This window comes from Myotis nattereri (assembly GCF_964212035.1).
Source record: "Myotis nattereri genome assembly, chromosome: 2".
NCBI classification, from domain to species: Eukaryota; Metazoa; Chordata; class Mammalia; order Chiroptera; family Vespertilionidae; genus Myotis; species Myotis nattereri.
This window is the reverse complement of record NC_138076.1, coordinates 2,544,620-2,566,903: the sequence shown is the minus strand read 5'-3', so window position 1 is coordinate 2,566,903 and position 22,284 is coordinate 2,544,620. Positions and strand designations below refer to the sequence as shown.

General features: G+C 43.0%; 1 protein-coding gene across 3 annotated transcripts in view; it reads left to right on the top strand.

Moving 5' to 3' along the window:
• GPM6A (glycoprotein M6A) overlaps positions 1-19,328 on the top strand; it is a 191,162-nt gene extending 171,834 nt beyond the window's left edge. For 2 of the 3 annotated variants that reach the window (XM_081085092.1, XM_081085091.1), the window contains exons 4-7: positions 5,023-5,176; positions 11,323-11,399; positions 11,947-12,012; positions 17,219-19,328. In XM_081085092.1, the coding sequence (XP_080941218.1) occupies positions 5,023-5,176; positions 11,323-11,399; positions 11,947-12,012; positions 17,219-17,371 (450 nt within the window). In that variant the 3' untranslated portion in view covers positions 17,372-19,328. Of the gene's footprint in view, positions 1-5,022; positions 5,177-11,322; positions 11,400-11,946; positions 12,013-15,263; positions 16,743-17,218 lie in introns of those variants that run through there. The other variant, XM_081085093.1, reaches the window with a different exon arrangement.
• Positions 19,329-22,284: the final 2,956 nt, after the last annotated feature.

Genomic DNA, 22,284 nt, shown 5'->3' with positions numbered 1-22,284 from the left:
TTTTAAAAAAAGCCTGTTAAGCACAGACTTACCCCCCAGCTTGTAACAAGCTCTGTTATGCTGCTCATGTCAATGGCCATAATACCCTGATATATTTGCCTGTGTCATGACTATTTGTGGTTGTCGCTGGAATGATTTCTTATAAGACCCTCTAGGGGGGTGGGGGCAATGCTTCTTGTAATATCTAAGTTTTTAGGATCAGTAATATCAAATTACAGATCTGGAGGATGTGAAGTGAAAAGGTCTTGGGTTAATTTAGAAAATATGACTATTCAATGGGCCAACTGTCAGTGAGAACTAAGTGATCTCTCTATTAAGAAGCCAGACCTGATTTTAGATCCATTTATATACTGCCAATAGAGGATAGTGAATTCAATTAATGATAGGCCTTCTCTTATCATTGGGGCAATATTATTCATTTCTAAGTATTTTTTCTTAAATTTATGGGGCTGATATTGGTTAATAACATATACGTTTCACATGTACAACTCTATAATCTGTCATCTGTATCTTGATTGCACCTTGTGCTCACCACCCGAAGTCAAGTCTCCTTCTGTCACCATGTATTTGACCCCCTTTCCCCTCTTCAGCCTCCCCCTACCCTCTTTCCCTCTGGTGACCACCATTCTATGGGACAATATCATTGTGACACATCTGTGTGCCTTAGTAAGTCCCTCAGCTCTGCTGGCTCACGGGTCACTCATTTACAAATGAGACAGTGGATCGTCTCTAATTCTCACTGCAGCTCAGGGTCCATGATTCCAAAGCATCCGTGAAATGACTGAGAAAGGGGGCCTCCCAACAGATTTCACCCCCAGGAGCCACCCCGGCAGGAGGAGTCAGCACTGGGGGTTTCATGAGAACGGTCAGGTAACTGCAAGGCACTGCATGCAACGTAGAAGTCACAGAAGAGAAAACATATCTGTGGACAGTTAATGATCTGCTCGCCGTGCAGACAGCTCAAAGCCCTCTCAAATAAGAATGTTTAAAGCTAACACACAAGCCACATTTTTTGGTAATAGTAACAATTGTGTCACCAGTTCCTCCCAACAGACCGGAAGGGTGGCGGCCGCTGCATGGGCTCCTTCAGAGGCACCCCCGCCTCTGGCTCAACCTCCTCTCCCACCTCCCCGCAGAAGTTGGGCTCCTTCTTCAGGCCACAGCTCAGTGGGGAGGCTTCTGCCTCCCAGATGGGAGGCCTGGCTGTCCCAACCCGGCCACGTGCTCCCCTGAGCACCAGCGCCCTGCACCCCTTTCCCCACCACACGTCCAGCTGGCTCATCGTGCGGGACATGTGGCTCCATGGACTCAGAGGGGAAAATGAATGTTTTATCACTCACCCTGTCTGCTACTTGCCTTCCTTTTTCCCATTTCCCTCTGCTGCTGCCTTTTCGGTCTGCAGGTGGAGTGTTCCCAACAGCCTGCTTCCTGTTCTGTGCCTCACCTGGGAGCCACCTTCTCCATCGGCCTCAGCTTTAAACCATTCTTTTGAGACTGTGCCCCTCGGCTTAGCCTCTACCTGATGCGCCTTCTCGGTCACAGGGTGGAAATGCTTTGAGCTCGTTCTGCCAGTGATGGAATCCAAAGCGCTCTCCCTTCCTTAAAGTGGAAGCATGAATGAATTGATAACTTTCAATGCATTTCAGTTGAGGAATAATAATTCAGAAATGTATTACTGTGAAGTGACAGGCTCCTGAGTTCAGACTCAGTGAGTTATTTCTATATTCTGTACCAGAAACAGTTCATGAGATGGGCCCTCCTAGGCCGTGACCGGAATGGAACCTGAGAGTACACGTTTGGTGCACAGAGAGGCTGTGCATACATCAGGAGCCCCATTTGGCTCACGGCCCTGAAGTTTGGGTCTGCCTCCCTCCTGGGTGTGTTTGCTGTATCACAGCAGCACATTCACTCTGGCCTGTTTCCCAGTGTTGAGGTGATTTGGAGCTCAGAACCTTTGGGTCAGAACCACCTGCTGCTTTTCATCAGAGCTGCTGGTGTAATTTTTACCTGACTGGTGCGTGTCTGCTCAATGAACTGTCTTAGACATCAAGGCTAAATTGATGGACATTCAGGGGAAAAACCAACTACCTTTCACAGTCGCTCTCAGGTCAAACACACTGTAACCTCAGTGGCTACATGTGCCCGGAGCCAACATCTAGGGTAGCTCCTCCCCAAGGGCAGGGCCACCAGGCCTCTCGCAGGTCTGCAGTCCAACCTCCTGTTCAATATCCAACAACTAATGTCCAAGTTGAGATCAAAACAGCAATTGCATGTTTCTTTAAATTTTATGTACTAAGAAATAACTCCTAGCAATATTTTCTAATTGGATGCTAACACGTGGTAGCACGTGTGTAACGTGTGGCACAGCTGAAGAAGTGTGATAACAGGATGCTTGCTGTGGCAGTCATTTGCATGTTCTGATGAAATGGCACTGAAATAATGATGTGATAATGAGATGTGCTGGATATTAATTATGAGTCTGGCACCCAATCCCTATCACTCTATGGCAGTTTTTACCATCCATCCAATATCAATGAGTTAGGGTCAACCAACTCAGAAAAATTTTACAGAATTTTAATTCTAGGTGAATTAAAAGGTCAGGGTCTTAATAAATGTGAGTGATGTATAAGACAATGGCTGAAATACAAAAAGCCAATGAGGCCACTTTATGTATCTAACGTCCACAAGGCCCCGTCCTCCCTCCTCTCTACAATCAGGGCCTGAGCTACTGGAAATTAAAAGTCAGTGTTGATCAAGGCCATGAAAAACAGATGTGACTTAAATAGGTCACCTCTGTCTGTACCTGCCCTTTAGAGATACAGATTAATTAACAATTTGCTAAAGCAAACAACTTCCTTTGAGTTTATTTTCGGTATGAGATTGATGGTGGACTGTGGTGGCTCTGAAGTGACTTCACGTGTGCGTTTCCTTTGGCTCCAGCACAGCCCCAGAGGTCAGCTCACTCCCAGCTCATGAGTGAGAGCAGGACCTTGAAGGGTAAGGGTGTGCCTTTCTCTCATACGGGCAACCCAGGCCCTGACTTCAAGTCCAGGAACTCTTCTCTCTCTTCCAGTTGTTGCTTGTTTTAACAGTATTCCCCAAACAGAAGAAGTGGAGGTGATTTTTACAACGAGTTTCATCTAAAAATAGATAATAAGGCCAAAAAGGTCAGGAGAATGTTTTTAAATTCTCAGACTGTTCTAATAAGACTAGTTTATTTAAGATCCAGAAAACAGATTGGTGGTTGCCAGAGGCAGGGAGCGGAGGGAGGGGAAGTGGGTGAAGGTCTGCCATAACAGTCAAGTGTGTGTCCAGACCAGATGTTGTCTGGATCTCCCTGTGGAAAATTTTTATTCCTTTTATGAGGAAAATAAGGAGGAAGTGTGTACTATTCTCTGTGGCTGCAATCCTATCCTACCGCTTTACACATACGAGGTCCTCATTCAGTATTTGTCCAGCGATTCTAACAGTGAGATAAACTTTAATAATTCCATTCAAAGAATCAATAGCCATAGCCATTTACTCCAGTTCCTTCACTGATTTAAAAAAACAAAACATAATAGTCAAGAGCAACAGCACCAATCACGTGTCTCCTTGCCCACTGCCAGGGGGTTAATCTGTCAATTTTAACCACAATGCTGCTTCAGGATGAGTGCATCAGCTCTGCCAGGACACTGTCACCACCTTCACCAGTTTTTGAAAGTGTTATTTTTAGTATATATTCTGAGTTATTAAATAAGTTTCACTTGTTTGAGGTTTCACCAAAATCTGGAATAAAGTCTAGCTATAACTTGTTACCAAAGGAATGGACAGAGTTGATGAAGAGATGCGGTTTAATTCAGTGTATGCACTTTATGTCACCATGAAAGGGTGACCAGCTGAGGTGTTCAAGATAAGATAGAAAACACTACTGCTTCTCTTCAAAATTCTTCTAGAAGGGGGCCAAATATCTATAGAAATTTGGGCTATGTGTCAGACATTTTAAAATATAATTCTATCGCTGTATTAGTTGAGTATGAGGATTAAAAATACTATTTCATGTGTATACGTATGTTCACACATGCCGGTCATCAGGTGTTCTGACTCTGATCATGAAACTATACCACAATTCACTCATGAGACATAATAAGCAAAGAGTGGCTCTCTCAGGAGGCAGATTCAGATTGTTGGTACATGCAGACATGCATCTGCGCCCAGAACACATCTTTATCCAACTTCCAGTTTTGTTGTGAAGATATAGTGAAGGGTAGTTGGGTTGTGAGAGAGAAAGGGAAGGAAAAGTGTATTCCTACTGGGGAAATGTACAAAACACCAATCATAAAAACACAAACTGTAGCTTGAAAGGGCCTACTGCTAGGTGAGTTACCTGGAAGATGTCTGCACACCTGGGTATTCCCTGCAGTCAGGAACTGAGTTCCCCTTCTGACCACCAGGGTTAGAGCAACCACTGAGCGACACGTTTGCTCATCTCTTCAGTCCATGAACACCGTGTTAGTGACAAGTGTGGATCAATCATTGAAATACGGATATGAATGTGGTCCTAAAAGTTCTCTCTTGGTCTTGTTGTTCATTCCTGTTTTCTGTGTGTAGCTGGCAGAGGACTTGCTAGCATCAGGTCAGGCACATAGGTGACGGTGAAGATATAGTTAAGGGTAGTTGGGTTGCATTCTTACTGAAACAGGATTCAGTTGTGACTCATTTTGCACAATCCACTCTAAAGATCCCAGTTCATGTTTTCTAAAGTTCACAGAACATGTGTTCAGATTCATAAGATCAGCACACGAATGAACCAGGCATTGAGATGCAGCGGATCATTCCTTGTACGTCCCAACGACTGCCGTGGTGACTCCCCAGCAGGTTTATTCTCCTACCCCTCAGAGTCCCTTCTGTTTCCCATGCCACAGCCCTCGCCACTGTCACATCTACAGCACCGAAACCCTTCGATATCGCACACTGTAAACAAAAGATTCTTCTTTCCCAGTGGATGACACGTGTTCTCTCTCAACTTTTTCTCGGTTGCAGTTCATCATGCTGACCTACCTGTTCATGCTGGCCTGGCTGGGCGTGACGGCTTTCACCTCCCTGCCCGTCTACATGTACTTCAACCTGTGGACCATCTGCCGGAACAGCACCCTCGTGGAAGGGGCCAATCTCTGCCTGGACCTGCGTCAGTTCGGTAGGTGCATCTCTGAACAACATCTCACAGTGTTTTCCCTGAGTAACTGCCTCAGAACTACTGCCAATCACCTTCTGCCGAAGGGATGACGCTATCAGAGAATCCATTCCCTTTTAAGGCATTGGTTTTGATTATGAATAAGTGGGCATTTGAGATGGAGTGGGAGTTGATCTCACATCATGAACATGGGGTCGCCCATCCTGACTCCTCTCACTTTCCCAGGCTCAGTGGGTGCAGCTTATGTTCATGGTCCCATGACCATCTGTACATATCATGAGGTCTAGTCAAAAAATCACCTCAGAAATAATTACTTCATTGTCTTCTGAAACAGATACTGAGATACTGAGCATTTTTTGTTTCGTTTTATAAATTTTTTCAGAACTCATCAGAATTTCAATGTGGAAACAGCCACCTAACCATATTCTATAAAGAGTTCAATTTCCCAAACTGCAAATCAAAATAGCCACATTTCCCCCAAAATGTGTGCTTTAATATTTATTTCATTTATTCTTTTAATTAGTAGGGCAGGAAACAAAGACTCTTAATAATTGATAGGTCACTATTATAAGTTTCAGTTTCATTTTACGGGTTAAATTCTATGAGGTCTGATATTATAAAAGCTTTCTTTTCATTAGATTTTTCATATAAAACACTTCATTCATACATTTATAGTCAACATTTCTATATTCTTACATTTAAACTGTGTCATAGCTAAGCAATATAAAGTTGTTTATAGCTTATATTCAGAGGGGATTAAATTCACCTCTACACTAGACTGGGCTGGGAGCTCTAGCCATCCTTACCCTAATCCAATCAAGAGTTAAGAAGGTTTCAATCTGGGGTTGAGTCTCTGTTAAACTAGCCTATTCCATCTCACCCTGGGGGGTTTCTGTTCATTGTCTAGCTTTTCTAGTTACACTCAGGTGGTAATAACAACAAAATCAAAGAATGTTAAATGAATCAGAAGTCCTCTTCGGTTATTTTTATTTAGGGCTGAAACCTCATGTAACAACACTGTTTTTTATGTGTGTATATGCTCATTCTGTGTGTGCCTTATCCTAAATGGTTTATATACGTTGACTTGTTTAATTCTCACAAGAGTTCTGTGTGGGGGACACTATTACTACATCCCTTATACATGACAGAACTGAGGCCCAGGAGGGTAAATGGCTTGCCCATGGCTACACATCTAGTAAGTGCCTGAGCAGGATGCAATCCTGGCAGGCTGGCTGCAGTGTCTATGTTCCAAATTTTCAGTCAACTGCCTCTCCTGTTGAAGCAGGTACTGAATTACAAATGTGAAAAGGTCAAGTCCTGCCGGGAGCCGGTCCATCCTTGCTGTTTCAAGGGACCTGGCATATATAGCATACTGTTCTTAATATGTTTGCTCCCCTTAGCGCTGTGTGTTTTAACCAAGGTCACCTCTCCGAGAAAGGTTGTTTCCCCAGGTAGGAATTTTTCCCTGAAGTTAGGGAGGGAATAAAACCCCTCAACTAAGTGCCAGGCGGGTAATTAATCACTTTAACTATGAACAATCATGCTTAAGCTACATAATCTTTACTCCCTGGAATGGAGATAAGAAACGCCCTAACCTTTGTAATAGAGATTGACAGGATTAAAATCAACTGGTATAAATACAGATGTAATAAGACAGCAAGACACAGAACTTAGGAGACAGAAAGAAGACAGCACCTACACAGAACCTACAGACAGAAGAACTTCGCTGGAGAGAACATGGCAAAAGATCCTGGACTGAACCTGACTACAGAAATTGGCAAGAGAACCTGACTAGAACCTGGTGACTGAACTTGGCTGGAGAACCTAGCGAGGGAACATGGCTACAGAACCTGGCTGGAGAATCTGGAGAACCTGGCTGGAGAACCTAGCAAGAGAACATGGACACAGAACCTGGCTGGAGATCCTAGCCAGAACTTCGCTGGAGATCCAGACCAGAACTTGGCAGGAGACCCTGACAAGAGAACCCGGCTATGATGATCAACTGAACGCTGCCTCCGTGTCATTCCTTCTTCGCCGACTCCGTCCACATCTTTGGGGACCCCTGGACCCGCTGGGGTTGGACCCCGGCAAAGTCCCATCTCACCTACCCTATTTGGAATTCCATTCCTTCATTTGTAAAACCATGGGAGCTACAGGTTTTATAAGAGACATGCAAATCCACATGTTCAAATAGACTTTTTTTCACAGAATGGCTATTAACATCTCACCTATTTACATCTGGGAACACTGTAGCTGGTTGACATCTGGGAAGTCTGTAGATGTTTGTCATCTGGGAATGCTGTAGATGGGAACGCTGTAGATAGTTAACATCTGGGAATGCTGTAGATAGTTAACATCTGGGAATGCTGTAGATGGGAACGCTGTAGATAGTTAACATCTGGGAATGCTGTAGATGAGAACACTGTAGATGGTTGACATCTGGGAACACTGTAGCTGGTTAACATCTGGGAATACTGTAGATGGTATTTTCCAATGAGGTTTTCTTGTGCGTCAGAAAAGCAGGAATCTTTCACCAGTCGGTGTCTTCAGGCCCTGTGTCTCCACGGTGATAGTGTAGATAGAATGTGGTGGGTAGTGTAACTGTTCTGTCACCACCCCATCTGTTAGACCAAGTCCTCATGTTCCTCTGTCTAACCCAATTGAAAAGCAGATGATCTTCTCTGAGCATGAAGTTCTTGGCAAGAAGATGATGGGAGGGTATGGACAGCTCTCCCACTGGGTAGGTTTCACCCATGGAATCATGTCCCATGTGAACACAGGCAAAGGACACCTCCGCTGGCAGTCACCACGGGAGAACAGCTGCTCAGAAAACCATGGCCTGGCCCCTCCCCCCAGTGTCTTCCTTTTATTCTGCTCATCTGAAAAGTTAAAACTGGAAAGGTGTGACTAGTCTCAGAGAGAGTTGCCAGGCAAAATACAGGACACCCAGTTAAGTGTGAATTTCAGCTAAACAAGCGATGCTTTTTTCATACAGTATGTCTCAAGTATTGCATGGGACATCCTTATGGTAAGTTTGAAGCATGACTTCGATTAGAGCTGCCCTTGAACCTTAGCACTGTTGACAGCATAGTCATCGAGATTTATTCCAATTTAACTTTCCTCCTGCCACGGAAGAGAAGACACTTTCCAGGTGTCATGCAACCTTACATCAGCGATGAAGCTTTCTCTTTTCCCTACACACAGTCTACTGTCTGATAGCTTTTATTTGCCCTCCAGATAGCATTCCTTCATAAGAAACTTGGATGTAAGCATGCAATCAAGCTAGCAACAAGGGGCATCAGAATAGAAAAGAACCACTCCCCAAAAGCTGGAGTATAATCAGAATAGACATTTGCTAATTTCATCCAAAAAGTAATTGTGTAGCCCTAACCGATTTGGCTAAGTGGATAGAGCATCGGCCTGCAGACTGAAAGGTCCCAGGTTCGATTCCGGTCAAGGGCATGTACCTCAGTTGCGGGCACATCCCCAGAAGTGGGTGTGCAGGAGGCAGCTGATCGATGTTTCTCTCTCATCGATGTTTCTAACTCTCTATCCCTCACCCTTCCTCTCTGTAAAAAATCAATAAAATATATTTTAAAAAAAGTAATTGTGTAGATAAGGACATGCTGTAAAGTGATCTGTCTTATTTTGCAAAGCTGTCTCGTGAGCATGTGGATGGCATCTCTGCTCTTACACATGGGAGGGAGCTCGCCCATGTCCTGGCATTGTGCCTGCTTAGTCTCCCCCGGGCCTCACCCCACCAGCAACGCAATACGCATGCGCATTTCAGCCCGGTCTGATGGGAAGAGGAGACTTGCTTCGTACAGATGGAGGATTTGAGGCTGGCTTACCACATTAGGCTTTGCTGTATTTCAGAGTGAGTCATGGCATCACGTTACTTCCAACTTTAATTTTTCATACTTTTATAATGACTTTAGTTGTCCTTCAATTCTGTGTACAGCGATGTAATGACATTGAATGTATTAGGTATTTGTCCCAGTAAATTTGTTTCATAAAATATTAGAACTGGTCCCCATCATATCATCTAGATCCAGGATGTGAAATTATGCTCCCTTAAAACCTGGAGACGATGAAACTACCTCTGGGCCAATATAGGGAGCATGTGGTCCCGAGTGGGCGGGGCTTCTGCTAGTCTTTTGGCCACGCCCACCTCTCGTCCAGCAGCTCCACACACTGGCAGGAGCAGCTTGCCTTCACCTGAGTTCCATGACGCTCTCGTCATAGGACTTCATTTCACATACTCAGCCACCCTTTTTCCAACAAGCACTTACTGAGCTCCCATGGTGTTCAAGCACGTGTTTGAGAAAAATATATATCTCTGTGACCAAAAAGTAAAATAAAATAAAGTTCGACAAACTCTGAGATCGTGAACCTGCCCATCACGCTCATCCTGGAGAAGGGACCTTCTGGGGAGACTGCGTTTATTTGCACAGGACAGACCAGAAACACAAAATCAGGAGCCAGGTTTGCAGACTCCATGAAGAGTGTGTGGAGGAGGAGGGCGTCATGGACAGCCTCCCTCATGAGCGGAGAACTGGGAATTCACCTTTGCTGTTAACAATGCGAAGTCTTGGTGAGCTTTGCAAGAAGAATGTCCGTGGAGGGTTGGGGCAGCATCTGGAAAGGGTTGAGTGGAAATGAAAAGAAAGGAATTGCAGACGGCGAACATGGCAGTGCTGTCTAGGGTTTTGCTGTAAGTGAGTGAAGAAATGGGCATTCCACACAAATGTCGCCTGCCTGTCACTGATCCGATGGAGGAGACCTGCATCAGGAGCCTCCTCAGCGACGATGGTTTATTAGACAGATCATAGGCGGGCCCCCACCCCGCCACCATGGCAGAGACGGAAGAGCTCCTCATGCAGGGTACTGCATGGAGATGATGTTTTTAATGGAAATCATTGCCAAACTGTTGGTAAAGCAGAATGGTGGCAGCTCCAGAGAGGGGGCTGGTGGTGCCCTTGAGTTAGGAATGTGTGAATACACACACAGTAAAACTAAATACAGAGCAATACACAGAACCTGTAACAGAGAAACCCACTAAAACCTGCTGATCATATTAACCAATGTCACCCCAATAAATTTAATTTAAAAATAAATAAAATTAAATAAAGAGCAGCAAGCACTAAAAGCTTAGGTATTAGTTTGCTCAGAACTTGCAATTTTTCTTTCTTTCTTGTATATTTGTGTTTGACACGTCAGTAGTTCTGGACATCAAACTAAAGATCCATTTCTGGATAAACTGGATCCCTTTTCTAAACAAAACCTGTGGCAGTGGGTCCCCTGTGTACTGTTCGAAGCTACAGGCCGGGCAGACGGCCACAGGCTCTCATTCAACAGCTCTCTGCTAGGTCCACAAATAGTTATTTTTAAAAATATACTTTTATTGATTTCAGGAGGAAGGGAGAGGGAGAGAGATAGAAACATCAATGATGAGAAAGAATCATGGGTTGGCTGCCTCCTGTACGCCCCCTACTGGGGATGGAGCCTGAAACCCAGGCATGTGTCCTGACCTGGATTCAAACCATGACCTCCTGGTTCATAGGCCAATGCTCAACCACTGAGCCACACCAGTGGGACACTCCTTATTTTGATCATTGCCCCAAATGGTCCTGAGGCAGTTGGTCCATAAACCAACTGGGCCCAGGGTCAATCGAGTGACACCACAGGTTTTTATCCCCCCTCACTGGCAGCACTGTTTTCGGTCTGAGCAGAGAAGTCTTCCTTCCGGCCGTGTGCTTCTATAGACTAATGGGAGCTTGGCGCAAAGAATGAAATGAGATGCAGGCTGAGGGCGGTCTGGGTCTTGGCCATCACTGTAGCTGCCATGCCTATGCCTCACATTAATGACCAAACCAATCCACTGGCCACAGCTGACCTGAGGTTCAGGTGCTGACCCTGGGAATTCAGACTGAACACGGTTGGCCTTGCTGAGGGCCACAGAGGTGGGGCCGCCCACTTCCCACTCTACCCATAGTCACCATCCAGAAATGAAAGCCCAGGACGGAGGTTTCTATTGTAACATAACATAAAATGGAATGTGCTTAGGTTTTATCCACAAAAGTTTCATTTTCTCTCTGGGCCCTTGAAAAGCTGTGCAATGCTAACCCATCATCCTCTACGTGTCATAGGGATTGTGACCATCGGAGAGGAAAAGAAAGTCTGCACCGTGTCGGAGAACTTCCTCAGGATGTGCGAGTCCACGGAGGTGAGATTCTTGCAGCCTTCAATTTGGTGGGAATTTTCGCTCCCTTGTGCGTGTTGACGGATACATACATAATTAATTCTATACTCAGTTTTCCCCTTTTTCTTCCAGAGGCCATTTTTCTTGCTGTGAGATTATGCAGGGGGGTGGGGTTAGAAAATAAATATGAGTTGCATGTTCTGTGCACTTCAATACAAATGATATCTATTTTAAATTCTTTCCAGAAACTGTCATTTTAATGAAAGTTGAAAAATTATAGATTTCCTTAAAAAGAGATAACATCACCTCCTATTGTTATATTACTGAAAATCATTGTTATTCATCATGACCTCATCTTTATAATGAAATCGTATTCACAGGATGCTGTTGTGAAGGTTGACATGATTTTCAGGAGAAAAGATCCTGTAATGTTCTTTTTGGAGGAAGGGATTCTCACAGGCTCACTTCTGTTGAAGATGTACAAAGCTCTTACTCATTAGAAGCCGCGGGCCTGACCTCTTTTCCGCTTGAAACTCTGACACGCATGTTGGTTCTGTGGTTTCCTCTGCAGCTGAACATGACCTTCCACTTGTTCATTGTGGCGCTGGCTGGTGCGGGGGCAGCGGTCATTGCTATGGTAAGATCTCAGGGACTTTGGGCATGGTTTTTCATTGGAATTAGAGGTATTTGCTTGTAGAAATGATTATCTCAAATGTCTGACATTCATAGGAATCATTTATTTTATTATCATTTCAAAAAAAAAGTGAGGGAACACTGGGTTAATAAAGGCTTAGCCTAAAGAAGTATTATCATAACAACAGAGATGATATTGGTAATCAGTGTAGGATTACAACACTCAGTAATATGGTAACATTAACAGGAACAAGCAAATTCATTAGCATGTAGACATCAAATTACTATTAACATAAAAATTATCTCTGTGGCATATATGAGTGTGTCAGTGCACTATCCCATATAATAAAAGAGCAATATGCAAAGTGACCCTAACAGCAGAACAACCAGTCGCTATTACACGCACTACCCATCAGGGGGCAGACGCTCAATACAGGACCTGCCCCCTGATGGTCAATGTGCTCCCATAGGGGGAGCTCCACTCATCAGTGTGCTCCCACAGAGGGCACTCTGTTCAGCCACAAGCTGGGCTGATGGCTGTGAGCACAGCAGCAGTAGCAGGAGCCTCTCCCTCTTCCTCAGCAGTGCTAAGGATATCTGACTGCAGCCTAGACCCGCTACCCTGAGGGCTCCCAGGCTGCCAGACAGATGTCTGACTGCCAGCTTAGGCCCATTCCCCCAGGGAGCGGGCCTAAGCCGGCAGGTGGACATCCCCCAAGGGGTCCCAGACTGTAAGAGGGCACAGGCTGGGCTGAGGGACCCCCCCCCCCACCACGTGCATGAATTTTCATGCACCAGGCCTCTAGTTCTAAATAATATCATCACTCCTTTACTCACATTATTCATTTTTCCTCCTTAAATAAAAACACTGAAAAGCCATTGAGTCACTTATGAGAAAGGGATTAACTTTGTTAAAATAAATCTCGGTAGTTTAATGTCAGTGTCTTCTCTATCTAATTTTCTTCAGAAATATTAACAAGTCCTTAAAGCCAGACGCTTAACATGTGAGCAGGACCTACTGTGTGCCAATCCTGCTCCCCATTTTTAACTCCCCATGAATTCCAGATTGCTTGCTGGGATGCCGGGGGTCAGCACTGCTCTGAGCATCAATAACAGCTCCTGCAGTCAAATATTACAGAAATCTAGAAGGTTCCTGGTAACCTCACCTATGTAATAGCAAATTCAAGATGCAAAAATGATGAATTGATTTGGGATAATTTAATTATTTTCCTATGGTGCCAGTACATTGTCTAATGCAGTGGTTCTCAACCTGTGGGTCACGAACCCTTTGGCGGTCGAACAACCCTATCACAGGAGTCACCTAAGACCATCCTGCATATCAGAAATTTACATTATGATTCATAACAGTAGCAAAATTACAGTTATGAAATAGCAACGAAAATAATTTTATGGTTGGGGGGTCACAACATGAGGAACTGTATTTAAAGAGCCAGAAGGTTGAGAACCACTGGGCTAATGTGTTGGTAGAAGGAGCACCTTTTGAAAAATAAAAGCATTTTATCACTGGTCAAAGAATAAAAATAGGAATGATGAGACAACTCTAATGTGCTAATGAGCATTTCAAACCAGTTATTTTTAGTGATCTCATACTCTTGTATTAAAATCTGATTCTGTTTTATGAAAAATTATTTTTTAAAATATCTAACAAAACCAACTAGGTCAGTGCAACAGTACGTTTTCAAATATTTTCTTCACTTTATATCATACTAGAGGCCTTATGCATGAAATTCAAACAAGGGTAGGCTGACGCAGAGGTGGCTGCCTCGGCTATGGTCCCATACCCAGCCCAGTGGTCATTCCAGTAGGTCCACCAGAAGGTCTTTCAGGAAGGTTGTTCCTCCATCCAGTCTAAATAGCATATTAGCTCTTCATTATATAGGATTAACTGATCCACATTTTAGATTTAGTGTAGAAACCTCTAATAGGAATTTCATTAGGGAATATGAGCTGCTTAATAAGGTCATGGTGGCTGATTAGTTGGAGGGATGACAGTGACACAATCAGCAAAGACCTTATCCCTAACCCTAACCCTAACCCTATCCCTAACCCTAACCCTAACCCTAACCCTAACCCTAGCCCTAGCCCTAACCCTAACCCTAACCCTAACTCTAACCCTAACCCTATCCCTAACCCTAACTCTATCCCTATCCCTAACCCTATCCCTAACCCTAACCCTAACCCTAACCCTAACCCTAGCCCTAGCCCTAACCCTAACCCTAACCCTAACCCTAACTCTAACCCTAACCCTATCCCTAACCCTAACTCTATCCCTATCCCTAACCCTATCCATAACCCTATCCCTAACCCTAACCCTAACCCTAACCCTAGCCCTAACTCTAACCCTAACCCTAACCTGGACCTAAACTCAAAGTGAGAACATGCCCTGGGGGAGCTCCCATGTGGTCTGGGTAGTGATGTTCCCACATGCCTGGTCCCAGCAGCCCCAGTCTGGCCATGAGATACAAGGAAGCATCTTTTCACTGGTGTACACACACACACACACACACACACACACACACACACACACACCCTTGTGCAATGAATAATTTTAGGTATGCATATGAGAAGCACTATACACCCATATAGAAGAAGTCTGTAAAGTCCATTTTTACAAAGGCGGATAATAAAGCATTGTTTCCTTTTGGGATATCTATGTGCATGTAAAATTCTGTGAATAACATCTGCCTAAATGAATAATGTTATTTAAATGTCCTTTACAAAAAGCAAAACATTAAAAAGAAAAAGGAAAGGAAAATAAAAATTAAATGTCCTTAACAACACCTACTCTAAAATGATTCTATCATCAAAAGATTTTCAAGTAATAGAAACTTAGATACTATTAGGCAGCTATGCTCTGTGTAACTTTATATATTAAGTTACAAACAAATTCTATTTCAAACAGCAAGAGTTTAGAAGACATTTTTTATGCACTAAGATATTTCAGGATATCCACGTATATGCAAACCATAAATTCCTGAAGAAATGCATGATGTTCAAATACTAACTTGCATCCGAGTTTCCAATGTATTAGGTCTGGTAATAGTTTAGGTCTTAGTATACAGGGATAGTGTAACTACTGCTACTGTCCCCAGTAGAGCTGCTATTAGCTAAGGTGTCTTTAAAACGTCCTCTGTGGAAAGCACTGTCAGATGCTCTGTGTGTGTGAGTCCATTCAATGCTCACAATGTGGCAACTGCCCTTAACCTTGTCATGATCTCATTCACTCCCCTGTAGCTACCATCGGTATTTCCGGAGGATAGGTGAGGCAATTGAGATGAATTCTGCTCGATCAGAATGTTTAAAACATCATCTGTAACTTAAGGCACGGATTATTAAAATTTGTACTAAAATTAGCACGTGCATGTGCTCCACTGTGTGATTTTTTGGAGCTGTTAGGAGGCTCTATATGCCCACAGAACTGTGGACTTGACGTTGCACCAGCTTCTGCGATTGTGTTCACCTGTGGAGTGACAGCTGTGTCCCTGAGGCCAGTTGAGGCATCTGAAGACCAACTGTCTAAGCTAGAGTGACATTGAAATTCAAACATGCAATCATACATATTGGATACTAACTTAGGGGCCATATTTCCCCAGGCTTTAAAGGGAACGTTTCTGAACATCTGAAAACATAGCTCTTATTCACGTGGCAGGTATTTGAGTACCTACCACTTGCCAAGCTCTCTCCACAGCACCTGATATTTTTACAGCAACACAAAAGCACCACATAAACGTACTATGTGCATAAGGCCTATTCCCCTTCCACTGTGGATAGGCCACTGATTGAAAGAATGTCACTCACAGCTCCTGCCTACACGTGGCTTACAGTTTTCATTTTCCAGCATGCAACATTTCGGAGGAAATGGAACATTCTGAAAATAGCTTATTCTGATGGGGATGCCTGATTTCCTCACACTGTTGTGTCAAGATTGTTTTGTTATTTTTTTCTACTGTTTCTTAGTCACCTTACTAGCCCACCATAGGCCCCATTTAGGATGGGCTTTGCGTTCTTGCTGTCCATCTGCGCTTTCCTAGAACCAGCCTACCTCCTGCCTTTCAATGTATTCTTGAGTAATCAGAATTTTAGTCTTCTATTTTACTAAATTATAGATGAAAACATTGCCCGCCCTTCAAACTTCGAGAAAGTAAATAACTGGCCACTTGGTTTCCCTTTCCTGTTCACCCATCGAAGTCCATCACCTGGAAAACGGCTTTATCTCCCCCATGGTCCAAGAGGGAGGGTAAGAAAGAAAACAAATAAGTGGCCTCATGGCTAAGCCAATCCAAGTCAAATCTGGATCGTCATTACCTGAGTAATTTCATTGTCCCAGACAAACCAGGAGCTTCCTTTTTGAACGTGGCGCTATCCTCGCTATTGTGAATGTCTATAAATACACAAAATCCATGTGACACCATACTTGCTCTTGTGTAGTTTGAATCAAATGGGAACTGCAAAATTCACTGTGTGGGCAATTAACTGGGTAACTAAATGCACAGATTTACCTGGGGGCTTCCATGATAGTGCACAGTGGACAGTATATCCTCCCATTAATTCAAGATGACTCAAAGTGTATACGAGACTATTTCCGATGATGCGTTAGAAAACATAGATCCATGGACATGAAATGTATCATCTTATGGTTCAGGCAGGTGAGGGCAAAAGAGACAGAAAAGATCATATCAAGGTTAAGAATCAGTCCTGGATACTTCAGAGTTGAAAAAAAAAAAAGAAGGAAAAGAGATAGTGAAACCCTAACTGGTTTGGTTCAGTGGCTAGAGCGTCGGCCTGTGGACTCAAGGGTCCCAGGTTCGATTCCGGTCAAGGGCATGTACCTTGGTTGCCGGCACATACCAAGTAGGGAGTGTGCAGGAGGCAGCTGATCGATGTTTCTCTCTCATCAATGTTTCTAAATCTCTATCCCTGTCCCTTCCTCTCTGTAAAAAATCAATAAAATATTTTTTTTAAAAAAAAAGAGATAGTGAAAGGAAGAGAGTCAAGATGGTGTCTTGTCATTGGAGGAGTGAGCCAGGAATGCATTTTATTTCTATTGTTCCTATTACCACAGAAATTTTGGTCCATTTTATTAGTGAATATATCTTAACTATACACTTTGAACATTTCTTTCCCGATAGCAAGGAGAAATGAGGACACTGAAGAGGCTTCCTATATAAATTATTTTTGTCTTTGATTAGGTTCACTACCTTATGGTTCTGTCTGCCAACTGGGCGTACGTGAAAGATGCCTGCAGGATGCAGAAGTATGAGGACATCAAGTCCAAGGAGGAGCAAGAGCTGCATGACATCCACTCTACTCGCTCCAAAGAGCGGCTCAACGCATACACATAAGCAAAACCTTCCCATCCACCCATTCAGATGCATTGGTGTTTAACTAAGGGCCATCCAACCATCCAACCTTTCAAAGAATAAAATGAAAGTGCTTCTCATCAATGATATGGAGGGTGACTTATGAATCACTCGAATATAGCTCTTTGTTGTTTAGCACTTAACTTCCAAATCTGTTAAATTGATGTAATCAGATCTCTTCTACAAGCTCCTGTCCAGCCTTTTTTCTTTTTTTTTTTTTAATTTCTCAACCTCATTTAATAATTCTTAAGATCAATGAAACTAACATTGTCAAATACAGAGATTTGATTTTTAACCACTTCCCATGTTGTTATACGTAACACCTATTGCATTTTTTCTTATGTTTTAAAAAGAAAAGGTAGCTTTTTATACTTTTTAGTTTTGATTTTGGTAACTAGCTTGACTACAGGTAACCTTCAAAGGGACCATTGTACATTACCAACAACAGAGAGAGAGGACACCGTGATGACTCTTCTTGAAATACGGAAATCTTTCTGAAGATCAGTGGCCACATGACTGTAGGCTCTGGTTAATGTTTTCAACAATCTAAGGTGCAATTTCTAAATTTGTAAGAGTAGGTTTTAAAAAAAAAGTGCTTCTTATCTTTGTTAACGTTGTATTTTTTTCTCGATGTACGGAAGAGGTATTTCCCTTGGATTCTTCAAGTTTATGTTGTGAGCATGTAGAAATAGTGATGCTAATGCATGGCTAGTTGCCTTTTTAAGACTGTGACACCAGGCGTACCTTTTAAAGTTTAGTACAGAGACGATTTTAATGGGCATAACTCCTGTGGACCTGCTTGGAGAAGGGTCTCTTTGTGACTTATGCAGTGGCTGGATTGGAACTTGAATATGCTAATGTGGAACATTACTTGCCTTCATGAAGGTGGCATATGAAAAATAAGCACACTCACCCCTCAGAAGTTGTTTTACCTACCTTAGAAAGGTTCCGTGGGTTGCACCTCTGTAAACTACCCCCTCAACTGTGTATGATATATTTGAAAAGGCTTCCATTAATATAATAGCTTTGCTTGCAGCCTCCCGATCTACGTTGGTTTACCTGTAGTGTTTTTTACAGTACGGTAGGAGGCCCCTGCACACTGTCTCCTTCCGGAGTGGAGTGGCACATCTGTGCTTTCCTTTCCAGTGAGTCATTTTAACCAACTGTTCATTCATATTCATTTATAAGCAGTACCTATATCAAAGGAATAAAAAGAAAGCAATCAGTATTACTGGACCAAACTGGGTGTTTGTTTTCACCTTGACTCGTGATTATTTCTAATGCTACAAGAATGCTGTAAAGTGTCTTTTAAAATGACATCTCGCCTGACAAGACATTTTTGTCAGTGTATAAAATCTAGGTAGTATATCGTGCACTGATTTGACCATTGTGAAATCTCTTATCAACGTTAAGTGCATTTCTAATAACACTTACTGAGTGAAACAACATTCGTACAATGACTAGCCATGCATCATCCATGATTTTGCCAGTTCTTGTAGTACGTAGGGAAACCGCTGGGGTTCTCTGTGGCATGATAATGCATCTGTAGTATTATTTAATTATTTGGGGGTTTGCTTCTCCTTTTTTATTATCTTACTGGTTCAGCATTTTTTCTGATATATGCAGTATTACAGATATTCAGCAGAAGTATTAATGGGCTTCTTTAAATTCTATACGGTAGTGTTTCAGTTCTGTGTCTTAACAGTTTGTGATGGTTTTTAAAACTGTCTTTTAAACTTATGTAACGATGTTGACTCTTTTGCCTTTCCTTTCTCCTGGTATTAGAGTTTGTATTTTCACAAAGAGTGCTTTGTAGCAGGCATTACAATTAATCTGTTTTGTACATACATGTGCCAACAGCTTGATGGTGGCGTTTTTGAAATGTAGAACAAAGTGCTTGCAAACTGTAATAAATACACTTGTGTACTTTGTGTACTTATCATTAGTTTCTACCGTGTTTCTTTTGCTTATCCTGCTTATTCCTCTTTCCTGTGTGTGCACATTCTTTTCAAATGCAATAGGTCCTCTTTCCTTTGGACCCTTATTACCTCAGTAGAGCTGACCCAACACTTCAAACCTCAGTGAAAATTCTCTGCATGGACACACAGAATGGGGGTGAATGCAGGGAGGTGGGGAGAGCATGAAGCATAAAAGACTTAGAGGTCATTTCGTTTAGCAAATGGTCACAATTCCTAAGTTATGCTATTTTCTCGTCTAATTTTTGTTGTTTTGTGCTGCTTTTAGTGCTTCATAATCTAACAGAGAAGCAAAAAGGACTAATGCATTTCAGCAGGAAAAATGACTCCTTGGTTAGCTTCAAAATATCAAGGTAAGAGCAATGAAATGAAATGAATATATATTTTTTCTAGACTTTTGTTTGTTTGTTTCAGGTGTAATTTCTTCTGGCCAAACTAGAAATTATGTCAATTTGGAAATAATAACATAGTTTCAATAAGAATCTTAATTTTCATAAGGCCTAAGGATTTGTATCAGTCTTCAGTTATCTATGTACTAGAAGCCTGGTGCACAAATTCGTGCACTCGGGGGGAGGATCCCCTCAGCCCGGCCTGTGCCCTCTCACAGTCTGGGAGCCCTCAGAGGATGTCCAACTGCCGGGGAGCAGGCCTCAGCCGGCAGTTGGACATCCTTAGCGCTGCCAAGGAGGCAAGAGAGACTCCTGCCACCACTGCTGCACTCACCAGCCATGAGCCCGACTTCTGGCTGAGTGGCGCTCCTCCTGCATTGAGTGTCTGCCCCCTGGTGGTCAGTGCATGTCACAGCAATCAGTTGTTCCTCTGCTTGGTCAATTGGCATATTAGCCTTTTATTATATAGGATTATTCAGTAGCAACTTGCAAACTTCACAGTTTTAGATTACAAATATCTACAATAATTCTAAGTAGATTTGGACAAAATGTCTTACGCCTTAAAAAGTTACTTTTAAGACAATAAGAAAAGTATCCCATATCTAAATCTTATCAAATGGTAATTTTTGTTCTTTCTAGTGTTTATGAAATTCTTAGCATAGCAGCAAGATAATTATATGTTAAAGAATGTCAACATGAACAAAATTTCACATTTTATAATTTTAAAAAAACTGATCGTTGTAAGATAATTACAATGTTTGAAAACTCAAAAGGCCATTTCTCTTTATAATATACACATTTATCTTTAGAGAGTACAATTTCTTTTGGGGAATTTCCCACCAGACTTTACTGATATATAATAAACACTCAATCCTTTGGAGAACTGAGAAGCTAATGTTAAGACTAGGAACTCACTCACTTTGAGAATAAAACGTGTAATCAGATTACATCTTCATGTTAAAATTTAGAAATAGCAGCTCCTGATTTTTCACTCAAAGATCAAATACACTTGACTTTCTCATTTTTTTTGTTTTGTTTTCTTGGTTTTGGTGAAGGGTTTTGTTGTTGTTGTTATTTTGCCTTTTAGACAAAGTAGAGACATATTACTTTAAAGTACAGGGTGAGCAAAAGTAGGCTTACAATTGTAATGTAAATAATACAATGATCCTATATAATAAAAGCCTAATATGCAAATTGTCACCTCATCCGGGAATTTGACCTGGAGTTCAACTGCTCGCTATGACATGCACTGTCCACCAGGGGGCAGCACAGGACATGGCAGGCACTGGCAGCAGGCAGCAGTGGAGGCACTGCTGGCCCCAATGGGCCCCAACGAGAGTGGGACTGCAGCAGGATGGTGGAGCAGGTGAGTGGGCAGTGCCAGGCCAAGGCGGGTGCGAGTGAGGCCCAATCGCCCCGCCGATCAACCTGCAGACAGCAACCAGTGCGAGCAGTGGGGCAGGGTCCCACCCGGCTCCCAGGCACTGAGGGAGCCAGGCAAGGGTCCGATGACTCAGGCGGAAGGGGATGCACCGGGCCCCAGGGGCCCAGGTGATGCCCAGGACCCAGAGGTCAGCTGGGACCTGCCCTTCCATGCCAGATGCTTGCACTTCGATCGCCAGCCAGGCCTATGGACCACACCTGTGCACAATTTAGTGCACCAGGCTACTAGTTAATAAATAATCACACAAGAATAAACTCACATACTCACAACTGTGAGCCTACTTTTGCCCACCTCCGTATATTTCATAGAGTAACTTGATAGCTAAACTATAATGAACATGATAGAATCTGAATTAAACTATCATACCCTTTAAAGTCCATGGAGCAAGTCAGCGTTAAATGCCACTGACTTCAAGGCCAGTGTCTCCCTATGGGTGGGATATACCCAGATGTGTCAGGAGTGTTGTAAGAGAGGAGCCAGGGGTTTTCCTCAGGGATATGAGCAATTTGGGTGAGTGCTGCACAAATATGCATACCGTGTTGCCCACAGCCACTGCCCACATCGAGCTGGAGAGAGAGAAACATCGGCTTATGATTCCACCTCTTCATGCATTAATTGGTGGATTTTTGTGTGTGCACTGACTGGGGATCAAACCTGCAACCCTGGCGTATCTGGAAGATTCTCTGACCAACTGACCTACCCGGCCAGGGCAGAAATTTACATGTTCTATTCTCTGAACTGCTCCACAAATTGTTTTTAATTAAGATTTTGTAGTTAGAACAGACAGCCAGCAGCACCCTGGAGAAAATGGTTATGTAATCTCAGGTCACCCCATGGCCTAGCATGAGCCATATCTTCTAAAAATTCCAATTACTGTCTATACAGTCAGCTGGGGAGGTCTGATTTCTCTGCATGTGAAATGTACTAATGAGAAATGTCTGCAAGATGATTTCATGTCTTCCGCCTAATTGTGCTATGTGTGTTTCAAGTACTGACAAATTAGGGAACATTATTAAGACGATTACAGGTTGTAATTTAGTTAGATGATTTATTTTAGGCTCGGAACACATCCTGTTTTGAACACAT